The 15,166-nt window shown below is 37.6% G+C and overlaps 1 protein-coding gene across 1 annotated transcript in view; it reads right to left on the reverse strand.

Moving 5' to 3' along the window:
- The window catches only part of CCNT1 (cyclin T1), a 34,309-nt gene that overhangs the window by 6,821 nt on the left and 12,322 nt on the right, over window positions 1-15,166 (reverse strand). Inside the window, exons 5-8 of the mRNA XM_045801161.2 lie at window positions 14,111-14,173; window positions 12,836-12,881; window positions 10,999-11,162; window positions 10,766-10,836 (exon numbers count right to left, since the gene is read on the reverse strand). Coding sequence (XP_045657117.2) covers window positions 10,766-10,836; window positions 10,999-11,162; window positions 12,836-12,881; window positions 14,111-14,173 — 344 coding nt within the window. The remainder of the gene's footprint in view (window positions 1-10,765; window positions 10,837-10,998; window positions 11,163-12,835; window positions 12,882-14,110; window positions 14,174-15,166) is intronic.

The following is a 15,166-nucleotide window of genomic DNA, read 5'->3' on the forward strand; positions in this document are numbered from 1 at the left end:
TCCCTCTACTGTTGCAAGCTCCTCGCCCTCTGGCTAAAGTGACTTCCAGGAGACTTAAAGGACCAGCACCCTTTCTCCCCTTCATTTTTTGCTTTTTTCCCATTTTGGGAGCCAGACATTAAAGAGCAGGATATTAAAACACAACTGCATATACAGAGAAAATCAGAAAATTTTGACCACACATTCCCAGGGAAAGAATCAGAAAAGAAGTAAGAATATACCTCAGGCTGATCCTCAGCAGAGACACCATTCAAAATCAAACCCACCCCCCATCCAAAAATAATAACAAAAGAACAGAAATTTGATTGGGAATCTGATTAGATTCCACATTATTAGATTCAAATGTCCAGTGTCCAACAAAAAAAATCACAAAGCATTTTAAGAAACAGGAAAGTATGGCCCATTCAAAGGAAAAAATAAATCAACAGAAACAGCCCCTGAAAAGAATCAGATGACAGAACCACCACCACACAAAGACTTTAAAATAACTCCCTTAAATATATTCAAATAACTTAAAGGAAGTGATGGAGATAATTAAGAAAACGATATATGAACAAAATGTAAGTATCAATAAAGAGGTAAAAAATCTAAAAGAAAACCAAAAAGAAATTCTGGAGCTGAGAAGTACAGTAACCACGAGGAAAAATCCACCAAAGGGATTCAAACACAGATTTGAACAGGTGGAGGAAAGAATCAGCAAACTTTAAGATAGCACAATGAAAATCATTAAATCTAAGGAACATAATGAAAAAAGACTGAAGCAAGTGAACAGGGACCTATCGGATACCATCAACTGGACCAACACATGCATCATGAAAACTCCAGAAGGAGAAAAGAAAGAAAGGGGCAGAGAGAATATATGAAAAAACAATGGCTGCAAACTTCCCAACTTTGATAAAGACATTAATAGAAACGAAAGCTCAACAAATTCCAAGTAAGATGAACTCAATGAGACTCACACAAGACCTATCAAACTTCAAAAGCGAAAGACAGAGAATCTGAAAGCAACAGGAGAAGTGAATCAACAGGTGAAAGGGATCCTCAAAAAGATCACAAGCAGGTATCTCATCAGAAACGCTGGAGGCCAGAAGACCGTGAACCAATACATTCCAAGGGCTAGAAGAACAAAACCTGTCAACCAAGAACGCTATATCCAGCAAAAATGTCCTTCAAAAGTGAGCAAAAAATTAAGACATTTCCAAATAGGTAAAAGCCGACGAAGTTCATGACTACTAAACCAGTCAGTTGTCCAAGAAGTGCTCGAAGAAGTCCTGCAACGTGAAATGAAAGGAGACTATATAGTAAATCAAAGCCATATGAAGAAATAAAGATCTTCAGTAAATACATGGGCAATTATAAAGGCTACTTTTTTTTTTTAGCAGTAATCACTACCCTCAACGTGGGACTAGAATCCACAACCCTGAGAACAAGAGTCCCATGCTGTACCAACCGAGCCAGCCAGGTGCCCCAAAAGCTACTATTGTTTTAACAATGGTCTATGACTGTGCTTCTTGTTTTCTACATGGTTAATACATTAATACATTTTAAGGAAAAAAACACAATTATTAGTGTAAAAGCTAGTATTACTGTAACTTTTGTTTGTAACTCAAGCCTTATTTTCTATTCAATTTAGGACCCTAAGGCATTTAAAAGGATTATTAGGGATGCCTGGGTAGCTCAGTTAGTTGAGCCTCTGCCTTTGGCTTGGGTCATGATCCTGGGATCCTGGGATTAAGTCTACATCTGGCTCCTTGCTCATTGGGGAGCCTGCTTCTCCCTCTGCCTGCCTCTCCTCCTGCTTGTGCTCGTGCGCACTCTCTCTGACAGATAAAATCTTTAAAAAAAACCTGTTTAAAAAAAGGATTATTAGTTTATGTTCTGGGGCATGCAATGTATAGACAATTCTGTGACTTCAACAACTAAAAGATATGGGGACCCAACTATAAAGAAGAGAAGTTTTATATGTTACTGAAGTTAAACCAGTATAAATTCAAATTATAACTTTATGATGTTAAACGTGATCCTCATGGTAACCACAAAGAAAACAAACATAGAATATACACGAAAGAAATGAAAACGGAATTTAGAATTTTCACTATGAAAAAATCAACTAAAAGACAGTAATGCAGGAAATGAGGGTCAAAAAGCTACAAGGCGGGGGCGCCTGGGTGGCACAGCGGTTAAGCATCTGCCTTCGGCTCAGGGCGTGATCCCGGCGTTGTGGGATCGAGTCCCACATCAGGCTCTTCTGCTATGAGCCTGCTTCTTCCTCTCCCACTCCCCCTGCTTGTGTTCCCCCTCTCACTGGCTGTCTCTCTCTCTGTCGAATAAATAAATAAAATCTTAAAAAAAAAAAAAAAAGCTACAAGGCGTGTAGAAAATAAACAGCATAAGCATAATGACGTTATCTATAATTACTTTAAATGTAAACAGATTAAACTGTCCAATAAAGACAAAGATTGTCAAAATGCATAAAAATATATGATCCAGCTATATGCTGTCTACAAGCAACTGAGATCCTAAGACCCAAACAGGTTGAAAATGGAAGGAGGGAAAAACATTTACCACGCAAACAGTAACCAAGGAAGAGCAAGGGTGGCTACGCTAATATGAGACAACATATATTTTAAAACAAAAAAGGTTTCAAGAGACACAAAAGGACATTATATATTAATAAAAGGCTGAATTTAGCAATTGTAACAATTAAAAACATTTGCATACCTAATAAAAGACAATCAAAACTGACAGAAGACTTCCCTTGGAGACTTCAATACCCACCCACAACTGGACAGAACCACCAGACGAAAGATAAGGAAACAGAGAACTTTAAAAAAATAAACCAACTAGATCAACAGACATATACAGAACACCCTACCCAACAACAGTATAAACATTCTTTTCAAGTACACATGGCACATTTACCAGGACAGACCATATGTGAAGCCATTGACAGTCTCAACAGATTTTTAAAAGATAGGTATCACACATTAGCTTTTCTGACCACAACAAGATAGTTAGAAATCAGTAACAAAAGGAAAACTGGAAAATTCAAAAAAGTGTGGAAACTAAAAAACACTTTTAAACAACCAATGGATCAAAGAAAAAAATCAAAAGGGAAACTGGAAAATACTCAGAGATGAACGGAAACAAAAACACAACATATCAAAACTTATGGGATGCAGCAAAAGCAGCACTAAGGGAAAAATTTATAGCTGTGAACATTGACATTAAAGATCTCAACGTAACAAACTATAATGTGAGGAACCAGAAGAAGAATAAACTAAAGCCAAAGCAAACAGAAGGAAGGAAATAACAAAAATTATAGCAGAGATAAACAAAATAGAAAACTATAGAATAAAGTTAATAAAACTAGCAGTTGGTTCTTTGAGAACATCAATAAAATTAAACCTTTAGCTAGATGGTCTAGGAAAAAAACAGATTCAAACCACTGAAAACAGAAATGAAAGTGGAGACGTTGCTATGAATTCTACAAAAATAAAAAGGATTATAAGGGTACTCGTGAACTTAGGCAATCTGGAAGAAATGGATGCATTCCTAGAGATGAATTAACTACCAAAACTGAAACAAGAAGAAACAGAAAACCTGAACAGACCCATAACCAGCAAGGAAATTGAAGCAGTAATCAAAAATCTCCCAACAAACAAGAGTCTAGGGCCCGATGGCTTCCCAGGGGAATTACACCAAATACTTAAAGAAAAATTAATACCTATTCTTCTGAAGCTGTTTCAAAAATAGAAATGGAAGGAAAATTTCCAAACTCCTTCTATGAGGCCAGTATTACCTGATCCTAAGAACAAAGACCCCACTAAAAAGGAGAATTACAGACCAATATGCCTGACGAACGTGAATGCCAAAATTCTCACCAAGATACTAACCAAGAGGATCCAACAGTATATTCAAAGAATTATTCACCACAACTAAGTGGGATTTATTCCTCAGCTGCAAGGATGGCTCAACATCCACAAATCAAAGTGATACACTACATTAATAAAAGAAAGGACAAGAACCATATGCTCCTCGAAACAGATGCAGAAAAAGCATTTGACGAAGTACAGCATCCTTTCTTGATTAAAACTCTTCAGAGTGTAGGGTTAGAGGGAACATACCTCAATATCATAAAAGCCATATAAGAAAAGCCCACAGCAAATATCATTCTCAAAGGAGAAAAACTGAGAGCTTTTCCCCTTAGGTCAGGAACATGGCAGGGATGTCCACTATCACCACTGTTGTTCAACATAGTACCGGAAATCCTAGCCTCAGCAATCAGACAACAAAAAGAAATAAAGGACATCCAAATCAGCAAATAAAAGGCATCCAAATCAGCAAAGAAGTCGTCAAACTCTCACCCTTCACAGATGACATGATACTCTGTGTGGAAAACCCAAAAGACTCCACCCCAAAATTGCAAGAACTCATACAAGAATTCAGCAAAGTGGCAGGATATAAAATTAATGCACAGAAATCAGTTGTGTTTCTATACACTAACAATAAAACAGAAGAAAGAGAAATTAAGGAGTCAATCCCATTTACAATTGCACCCCAAAACCATAAGATACCTAGGAATAAACCTAACCAAGAGGCAAAGGATCTGTACTCAGAAAATTATAGAACGCTCTTGAAAGAAATTGAGGAAGACACAAAGAAATGGAAAAACTATTGTTAAAATATCTATGCTACCTAGAGCAATCTATAAATTTAATGCAATCCCTATCAAAAACCACGAACTTTTTTCACAGAGCTGGAACAAATAATCCTAAAATTTGTGTGGAACCAGAAAGACCCCAAGTAGCCAAAGGAAGGTTCAAAAAGAAAACGAAAGCTGGTGGCATCACAATCCCGGACTTCAAGCTCTATTACAAAGCTATAATCATCAAGACAGTATGGTACTGGCACGAAAACAGACACACAGCAGAACAGAGAACCCAGAAATAGACCCTCAACTGTACGGTCAACTAATCTTCGACAAAGCAGGAAAGAAGATCCAATGGAAAAAATACAGTCTCTTCAACAAGCGGTGTTGGGAAAACTGGAGAGCCACATCCAAAAGAATGAAACTGGACCATTTCCTTATATGATACACAAAAATAGACTCAAAATGGATAAAGACCTAAATGTGAGATAGGAATCCATCAAAATCCTAGAGGAGAACACAGGCAGCAACTTCTATGTCCGTGGCCGCAGAAACTTCTTGCTAGACACGTCTTCAAGGGCAAGGGAAACAAAGGCAAAAATGAACTACTGGGGCTTCAACAAGATAAAAAGCTTTTGCGCAGCAAAGGAAACAATCGAAGAAGAAACCAAAAGACAATCAACAGAATGGGAGAAGGTATTTGCAAATGTCTTATCATATAAAGGGCTAGCATCCAAAATCTATAAAGAACTCATCAAACTTGACACCCAAAGAACAAATAACCCAATCAAGAAATGGGCAGAAGACATGAACAGACATTTCTTCAAAGAAGACATCCAAATGGCCAACACACACATGAAAAAATTCTCCACATCACTTGCCATAAGGGAAATACAAATCAAAACCACAATGAGATACCACCTCACACCAGTCAGAATGGCTAAAATTGAGTCAGGAAACAGCAGATATTGGTGAGGATGCAGAGAAAGGGGAACCCTATTACACTGTTGGTGGGAATGCGAGCTGGTGCAGCCACTCTGGAAAACAGCTGGAGGTTCCTCAAAAAGTTGAAAATAGAGCTACCCTGAGACCCAGCAATTACACTACTAGGTATTTACCTCAAAGATACAAATGTAGTGATCCGAAGGGGCACATGCACCTCAATGTTTATAGCAGTAATGTCCACAATAGCTGTGTTATGGAAAGAGCCCAGATGTGCACTAACAGGTGAATGGATAAAGAAGATGTGATATATATATACACACACACAGTGGAATACTGCTCACCAATCAAAAATCCTGAAATCTTGCCATTTGCAACAACATGGATGGAACTAGAAGGTATTATGCTAAATGAAATAAGTCAATCAGAGAAAGACAATTATCATATGACCTCATTCAGATGTGGAATTTAAGAAGTAAAGCAAAGGATCATAGGGGAAGAGAGGGAAAAACAAAACAAGACAAAATCAGAGAGCGAGACAAACCACATGAGACTCTTAATCATAGGAAACAAACTCAGGGTGCTGGAGGGGAGAGGGTTGGGGGTGGGGGACCTGGATGACGGACATTAAGGAGGGGGGGAAAGAGTGAATTTTACTCTACATAAATTATACCACAATAAACCTGACTTAAAAAATATTTTTTCAAAAAGAGTACTCTGAACAACTCTGTGCCAATAAATTAGATAATCTAGATGAAATGGACTAATTTCTAGAAACACAAAACCTACTGAGAATAAACCATAAAGAAATAGAAAATCTAAACAGATCTGTAACTAGTAGGGAGACTGAATCAATAACAAAATAATTTCCCAACAAAGAACAGCCCTGGACCTGATGGCTTTACTGGTGAATCTTTTTAATACTTTCCCAAAAATCTGAAGAGGAAGCAACACCTCTCAACTCATTCTATGAGGCCACCATTACCCCGATATCAAAGTCAAAGACATTACAAGGAACTACAGGCCAATATCCCTAATGACCACTGATGTAAAAATTCTTAACAAAATACTAACAAAGTGGGACACCTGGGTGACTCAGTCAGTTAAGCTTCTGTCTGCCTTCGGCTCAAGTCATGATCCCAGGGTCTGGGATCAAGTCCTGCATCAGGCTCCCTGCTCAGCAAGGAGTCAGCTTCTCCCTCTGCTGCCTCTCCCCCTGCTTGTGCGCTCGCTCTCTCTCTGACAAATAAAATCTTAAAAAAAAAAAAAGTACTAACAAACTGAATTTAGCACCATATTAAAAGGATTATACACTATGACCAAGCAGGACTTATTCCTATAATGCAAGAATGGTTCAACATACAAAAATCATCCACATAATATGCCACATACACACAATAAAGGAAAAAAAAACATACCATCTTCCAGATACACAAAAAGCATTTGACAAAATTCAACACCCTTTCGTGATAAAAACACCCAACAAACTAAGAATAGAAGGAAACTACCTCAATAAAAGCCATATATGAAACACTCAAAGCAAACATCACATTCAACAGTGAAAAACTGAAAGCTCTTCTGCTAAGATCTAGAACAAGGAAGAATGCTCCTTTCACTTCTATTCAACAAAGTACTAGAAGTTCTCATCAGAACAAGTAGGCAAAAGAAAGCATTCAGGGGCATCTGGGTGGCTCAGTCAGTTAAACGCCTCTTGATTTTGGCTCAGGTCATGATATCAGAGTTGTGAGATGGACCCCCACGTCAGGCTCGGTGCTGAGCATGGAGTCTGCTTAAGATTCTCTCTCTCCCTCTGCCCCTCCCCACTCATGATCTCTCTCTCTCAAAAAAAAAAAAAAAAAAATAGAGCATTCAAATTGGCAAGGAAGTAAAATTATCTGTTTGCAGAGGATATAATTTTTTTAAAAAGACTTCAGTGATTTGATAGAGAGAGAGAGAGCATGAGCAGGGGGAGGGGCAGGAGAGGGAGAAGCAGACTCCCCGCTGAGCAGGGAGACAGATGCAGGACTCAATCCCAGGACCCTGGGATCATAACCTGAGCCAAAGGCAGATACTTAACTGACTAAGCCACCCAGGCGCCCCTACAGGTGATATGATCTTATATAGAAAACTCTACACACATAAAAAGTTAGAATTAATGAATTCAGCAAAGTAGCAGGATACAAAGTCAACACATAAATTTCAGTTGCATTTCTGTACATGAACAATCTGTAAAGGAAATTATGAAAACAATCCTATTTACAATAGTATCAAAAAAAAAAACTTATGAATTAACTTAACCGGGGAAGTCAAAGACTTGTACAATTAAAACTGGAAAACCCTGCTAAAAGAAATGAAGTAAGACCTAAATGGAAGGGATGCCTGGGTGGCTCAGTTGGTTAAGTGTCCGCCTTCAGCTCAGGTCATTGGGATCGAGTCCCACATCAGGCTCCTTGCTCAGCGGGGAGTCTGCTTCTCCCTCTGCCTACTGCTCCCCCTGCTTGTGCTCGCTCTCACTCTCTCCCCCCACCCCCGACAAATAAATAAATATTTTTTTTTAACATTTTAACTTAAAAAAAGACCTAAAATGGAAAACTCATTCCATGTTCTGGATTCAAAGACTTCATATCGTTAAAATGTGAACATTACTACCCTAAGCGAACCTACAAATTCAATGCAATCCCTATCAAAATCCCAATGTTTTTTGCAGAAATAGAAAAGGCCACCCTAAAACTCATATGGGATCTCAAGGGACCCCAAATAGCTAAAACAATCTGAAAATGAAGAACGAAACTGGAGAATTCACACTTTCTGATTTCAAAACTTACTACAAATCTACAGTAATCACTGTACAGTAACATAATGTGACACTGGCATAAAGAAACATACAGATGAATGAAACAGAAGAGAAAGCCCAGAAATAAACCCTTACATATATGGTCAAATGATTTTTGCCAAAGATGCCAAGACCATTCAATGGGGAAAGGATAGTCTTTTTAATAAATGGTGCTGGGAAAACTGGATATCCACATAAAAGAATGAAGTTGGACCCTTACCTAACACCTATTACAAAATTAGCTCAAAACTGGATAAAGGACTTAAAGCAGTAAGACTCTTAGAAGAAAACAGGACAAAGGCTTCACAACAGTGGATTTGGCAATTTCCCAAATATGATATCAATGGCACAGGTAACCAAAAAAAAAAAAAAAAAAAAGGAACAATCTGGACTTCAAAATTTTTTTTATTTTTCTAATTAAAAAATTTAAAAACAACTTCCAAAAAAATTAAAATTGAAAACAGAACTACCATACAACCCAGCAATTCCAATTCTGGGTGTATAACCAAAAGAACAAAAAGCAAAGTCTTGAAGACATACTTGTATACCCCACGCTCATGGCAGCATTATTCACAGTAGCTAAAATATGGAAGCAACCCAAGTGTCCATCAACAGATGAATGGATAAACAAAGTGTGGTGGATACATAAAATGGAGTATCACTCAGCCTTTAAAGGAAACAAAATTCTACAATATACTACAACGTGGATGAACCGTTAGAACATTACGCTAAGTGAAATAAACCACGAAAAGACAAATACTGTATTATTCCACTTACATGAAGTACTTAAGAGTAGACAAATGGCAAAGACAGAAAGTGCAACTGCGGTTGTCAGGGGCTGGGGGGCGGGAGCGGGAAGGGGGAGAGTTATTTAATGGGTATAAAGTTTCAGTTTTACAAACTGAAATGAATCACACAGATGAATGGTAATGATGGTTCCCCAACAATATGAATATACTTAATACTACTGCACTGCACATTTAAAAATGATTAAGATGGTAGCTTTTATGCTATATGCATTTTACCACAATTAAAAAAAAAAATGACGGAAATCCTGCCATTTGCCACAACATGAATGAACCTGGAAGGGCTTTTGCTGTGAAAAAAGCCAGACACAGAAAGACAAAATATGATCTCACTTATGTGAGGCATGTAAGATTTAAACTCCTATAGACAGAGTAAAATAGTGGCCTGGGGGAGGGGGAAAACAAGGGCATATTAGTAAAAGAGTACCAAATCAGTTATACAAGGTAAGTCCTAGAAACCTACTGTACAACATAATGCCTATAAGTTAACTGTATAATCAAAAATTTGCTAGAACGGTAATCTTACGTTGTGTTCCATCACACCCCCAAAAAGTTACAGCAATCTATACCAATGTTAACAAGCCAATTAAAAAAATTAATTTGTGCGTTTCTAAAACTCATTCATGAACGTCTATGCCTTATGGCTGCTTAATACAGCAGTTAGTCTAAAAGCAAATTCCAGAAATTTTGGTGAGGTGTCCTATGATCACCAGTGATGACCTATGTGTTCTCAAGCCTCCTTTGAATCCTAGGCAAACTCATTTTCTACAATTCACTAAACTCAGGAGAATGAAATTAAGTTTTTCAACCTGGATTTCTGAGAATGCAGGGAACATATTTATTTATTTTAAAGATTTTATTTATTTGAGAGAAAGAGAGAGAGAGATAGCGAGAGAGAGCACGAGGAAGAGGGAGAAGCAGGCTCCCTGATGAGCAGGGAGCTCGATCCCAAGACCCCGGAATCATGACCTGAGCCAAAGGCAGATGCTTAACTGACCGGAGCCACCCAGGCGCCCCCACAGGGAACTTTTTGTATGAACTTTCTATCTAATGCCAAGGAAAAAAAGAATGATTCCATTTTATAAGACTTTGAAAAATGTTTGAAATACAACTTTAGCCTGTAATCTATATAAAAACAAAATTCTAAAATCCATTTAAAAAGCAAATAATGTCAAAGCAGAATGATACCAGCTCTAACCTTGTAACTCTCTTTCCTCTACCAGAACCCAATACTATATGACTCAGAGAAGCCATATTTTCTCCCTAACAGTCTCCACACAGAAAACATTCAACCAATGTTGCTGAATGACTGTATCACAAGAGTTACACAACACAAAACAAATCCTGCTATCACCTATCACCATTGACTTCTGGGCCAGTATCCAGGCTAGGAAGCTTAAGTCACGATTATTACGTAACTAGGAAAAGGGAAATTCCAAGCCTGGGGTACATACCCATTTCTGGTAATTCACTGTGCAGTCAAAAGACAAAAAAACTGGTTTTGTTCCACAAGCTGACAGCAATAATTCTTACCCTCCAATTCCGAATTCGTTTGAGCCTGTTAGGGGTTTTCTCCAGAATCTGTAGAAATTCATGTGTCAGTTCTACAAATGAAATAGAACATTTAAGAAAAACTCAGAGAAGCAGAAGTAAAAAAACAAGAATAACCTCAACTAACTATTTTCATCTGAATCAAGTCACTTTGGGCCAGATATGTGACAGATGAAGAGCAAGTGCTTTCCAAGGTCCCTTACTCTAAAACTTACCATCTAAAAGTTCCAAGGTCACAGTGGCGTCAACATACTCCCACCAGTGCTTCCCATCAGTCGAGACTGGGATCTCCCAGTTGGACCACTTGCAAGCCAGGTGAATGCAGACACAGGCCACTACAGGAGGTGTGTACTGCAGGCTAAATGTGGTCAAATGCAGGCTGACATCAGAGGGAAGGAAACAAGAGAGTGTCATGAGCTCTCAATTCTGAACCCAAAGTTAAAACTCTCCATTATTTAAAAAGAAAAAAAAATTAAAAAACACTGGAGAGTAAGAAGGGTAAGAAATCTCCAGTGCTCTGATACAGCACTCAACATGATTTTCCATTAACCCACCTGGCTCAGGTAACATTTCTGAATTTTTTGGCTATACGTCATTCAATCCCACACACTGACGAAAGACCAGGACCAAAACCAGAAAGACAGAGTACTCAGTTTTTTTAAAATAAGGATCAATTATCCTGAGAAGCAGCTTAGAACTTAAGGAAAATTATAAGATTTTCAGTTATGTGTAATCCCTAAATCAAATCCTTAAAACCCCCTTAAAATTATCTTACTCTTGCCAATCACAGGTCTGGTCTATTTAATATAATGAATAGAGGGGTAATTGGGTGATGGACATTTAAGAGGGCACTTGATGTAATGAGCACTGGGTATTGTATGCAACTGATAAAGCACTAAATTCTACCCCTGAAACTAGTATTATAGTACATGTTAACTGAATTAAATTTAAATTAAAAAAATAAAGATATAATAAACTAAAATAATGAATAGACAATCACTTTCTCAATTGTAAATATGCTTAATTGATGGTTTACTTCAAGAAGTTCTCCTATCAGGCTATAAAAATGAAATGACAGTCAATAGGAGTATCTTTATTTCCATGAACAATCAATTGGAGACTGATCGAGTAATTTGGTAATACAAATCATGTATTAATTTTTGTTTTAAAAAGGGAAGAAGAAAAAACCATCTTAACTCTTCACACATATACACGCACATTTATCTGGCAACGGGGGAAGAAAAAGGAAGTTTTAAATACCGTAATTATTGGGACACCTGGGTGGCTCAGTTGGTTAAGCATCTGACTTCAGCTCAGGTCATGATCTCAGAGTCCTAGGATCAAGCCTGTTGGGCTCCCCACTCAGCGGGGAGTCTGTCCCTCTCGCTCCGCCCCTCCCCCTGCTCATGTGTGCTTAGTCTCTCTCTCTCTCACACACACACACACACACACACACACACACACGCACACGCTCCCTCCAATAAATAAATAAATAAAATCTTTAAAATAAATAAATAAATACCATAATTACTGCAAAATCCTCCAAATTAGATTCTCAGTCACATCAACCCCAAGTTTACCTAAACTTATAGAACTATGCTCTTGGATTATTTTTTATTTTTATTTTTTTAGATTTAATTTTTAAGTAATCTCCACACCCAACATGGGGCTTCAACTCACGACCCTGAGATCAAGAGTCACATGCTCTCCCAGCTGAGCGGCCAGCACCCCTGCTCTTGGGATGTTTTAAAGCAAAGGAAGACATGCAGAATTGAGTAGGCTTTCAAACAATCAGTACTACATAATTACATCACCTTAACAAATTAAAAAGCACCTTGGAAATTTAAGGTAAAATATAAAAACTACAGAAAAATCAACATTTACTAGTGAATTATCTTTAATACACTGTATCAAAGATCCATCCTGGGTTTCTGGGTTCTAGTTTACTAAGTGCTGGACCTGATATCTTTATATACCCCTCAAAAAGTGACAATTCCAACCCAAGTAAAGCCCTATCCCAAAAATAGAAGGGAAAAATATTAAAATATAAACCTGTTTGTTGCCATGAAGTAAGACGTCTGTGCTAAGTCCTTGCTTGCTAAAAAAAAAGGGGGGGGAGGGGAAAAGTTATTAGTTCCATTCATTCTCAATTATTTAGTAAGCATTTAACATTTCCAAGTAGAGAACATAATAACGAATTAAGGCAGATCTGGTCCCTGACCACCTGATGTTTAGCATTCTACAAAAGAAGACAAATCAGTAACTTTTAATTATAACTATCCTGCTTCCAGACCTAGGAACTCAAGCTTTACACTGCACACCAAGTATTTGGAGTACTTGTTTAAAATGCAATTCCTGGACATCCTTCCTAAAGAGTGACTCAGTATGTTTGAAGAAAGACACATGCAGTTTTAATAGGTAACCTAGAAATTCTGATGCAAGGGTTCACTGAAAAATACTGAACTAGAAAATGAACAATATGGAGGCAAGATCAGAACCCAGAAGGCCTTTGTATATTTGGGAAAAGTGATCTGTGCTTAAAAAAATTTTTTTTAATTGAATAGCCTGTGATTCAGACCTCAAATCATCAAAAACATAAATTACCTGATATACTACAACGGAGAGGGGAAAAAACAAAACACATCCCCCCTTCCCCAAAAAACTGCTCTGGGTAATAAAGTAAATCTTAATTTTCCTTAAAACTTAGTCTTTTCAGTTTCAGGATATATCCACCTTTGTTTAACCTTATCCTTACTCAATGTAAACCTAATGCTTTCTAAATACAAAAAACTTAGGAAAACTTTGGGAATTTACAGATAAAGCACACATAAGCAAAATATAAAATAAGGCTAACTATCAGTTTCATCTACAAAATTATAAGGCACTTCAATGCACAAGTGTCTATATATTCACATTACTATTTACACTAAATAAGAAGAACAAGGTTTCATGCAATTACAGCCACTAAGGTTAAATTAAAAGAAAGGCTGTCTAGGACAATCAATCTAAGAATCACATTAAGATCACCTCTCCCAAGATATCCTTAAACTGCTATTAGATATTTGTCATCTGACTTTATGAAATCTGCTCCAGGCTCTGACAAACACCCTCAAGAGGCTAGTTCACTTTAACTGGAGATCACCTAAAAACTTTAAGAACCCAGCAGAAAAATCCCAAGTTAGAAACATTCATTTTGATTTGAGCCAGGTAATCCTTTCAATTTAACTTCTAGACAAAGCAGCTGTGTTACATATATGTCCACCATAAATCATAGCCATTAAATGGTAAAACAATTTAAGACAGTCATTTCAAGTAGGGATGCCTTACCTCGAACCAGCTGAGTGCACTTTACCACATGTGTATGTGGGTGATCAATTGTTAGTTCAAAGCCTAAAAAAAAAAAAAGTACTTTAGTTAAAAAGCTAAAGATACCCGAGACATTTTATACTTCTTTTATCTGAGTCACCATTAAAAGCCTCCCTCATTTTCCTCTCCCAAAATCACTGTTCAGAGGCTAAGGGTCACACGACACATACAGCACACTCTTCTCTAAGACACATTCTCTTCAAAGACAATCATATTTTTAACTAAATAATAAAGCTAATGCAGTCTCAAGACCCCTAAGGAACCAATAATCTCTAATAGAAAATTATTCTCAATGGACAAATGATTCATGCGAATTAGATCTTACTGGTTTCCACATTAAAATATTAATAAAAATTAATTCCACCAGAAAGATATCACTGTCCCCTAAAATACAGTTACTTTGAAGATAATTTAAAGTAAAAAGCTAATTAACAGAAATTAACTTCAGAGATAAGCTTTGAGTGCTCACTTTGGCAGCACATATGCGAAAAAAAAAAAAGAGAGAGAGAGAGATAAGCCTTGAAGAATTAATTGTGTGTACAGACATGCAATAAAATACAGGTGTACCAGTAACTTTCCAACACAACTCATGAACTCCTCCCTTACCCAGAGAAGAGAAAAATAGCCCAGAAGACCTAGGAAAAAATCTTTATTTTCCAAATTTGCTAAGCTTTTAAAGGTAGTATCTCTGATAAAAATAATAATAGATAATCATCAGGGTTGCCCATCAACCATTAGAGCTGCAATTTCTCCACCTCCACTCTGCTGTTCTAAACACTGATTGGAGGGGTGCCTGGGTGCTCAGTCCACCGAGCACCCAGCTCTTGTTTTTGGTTCAGGTCATGATCTCATTCATGCGTTGTGAGATCACCGAGCCCCGACATCCTGCATGGAGCCTGGGGGTAGGGAGTGTGTTTGAAGATTCTCTCCCTCTGCCCCTCCCTCCACACAGCTGTGCACACGTGCACGCTTGTTCTCTCTCTCAAATAAATAAATCAAAGGGCGCCTGGACGGTTC

Source organism: Ursus americanus, chromosome 25 (assembly GCF_024610735.1).
Source record: "Ursus americanus isolate L20-20 chromosome 25, mUrsAme1.1.p, whole genome shotgun sequence".
NCBI classification, from domain to species: domain Eukaryota; kingdom Metazoa; phylum Chordata; class Mammalia; order Carnivora; family Ursidae; genus Ursus; species Ursus americanus.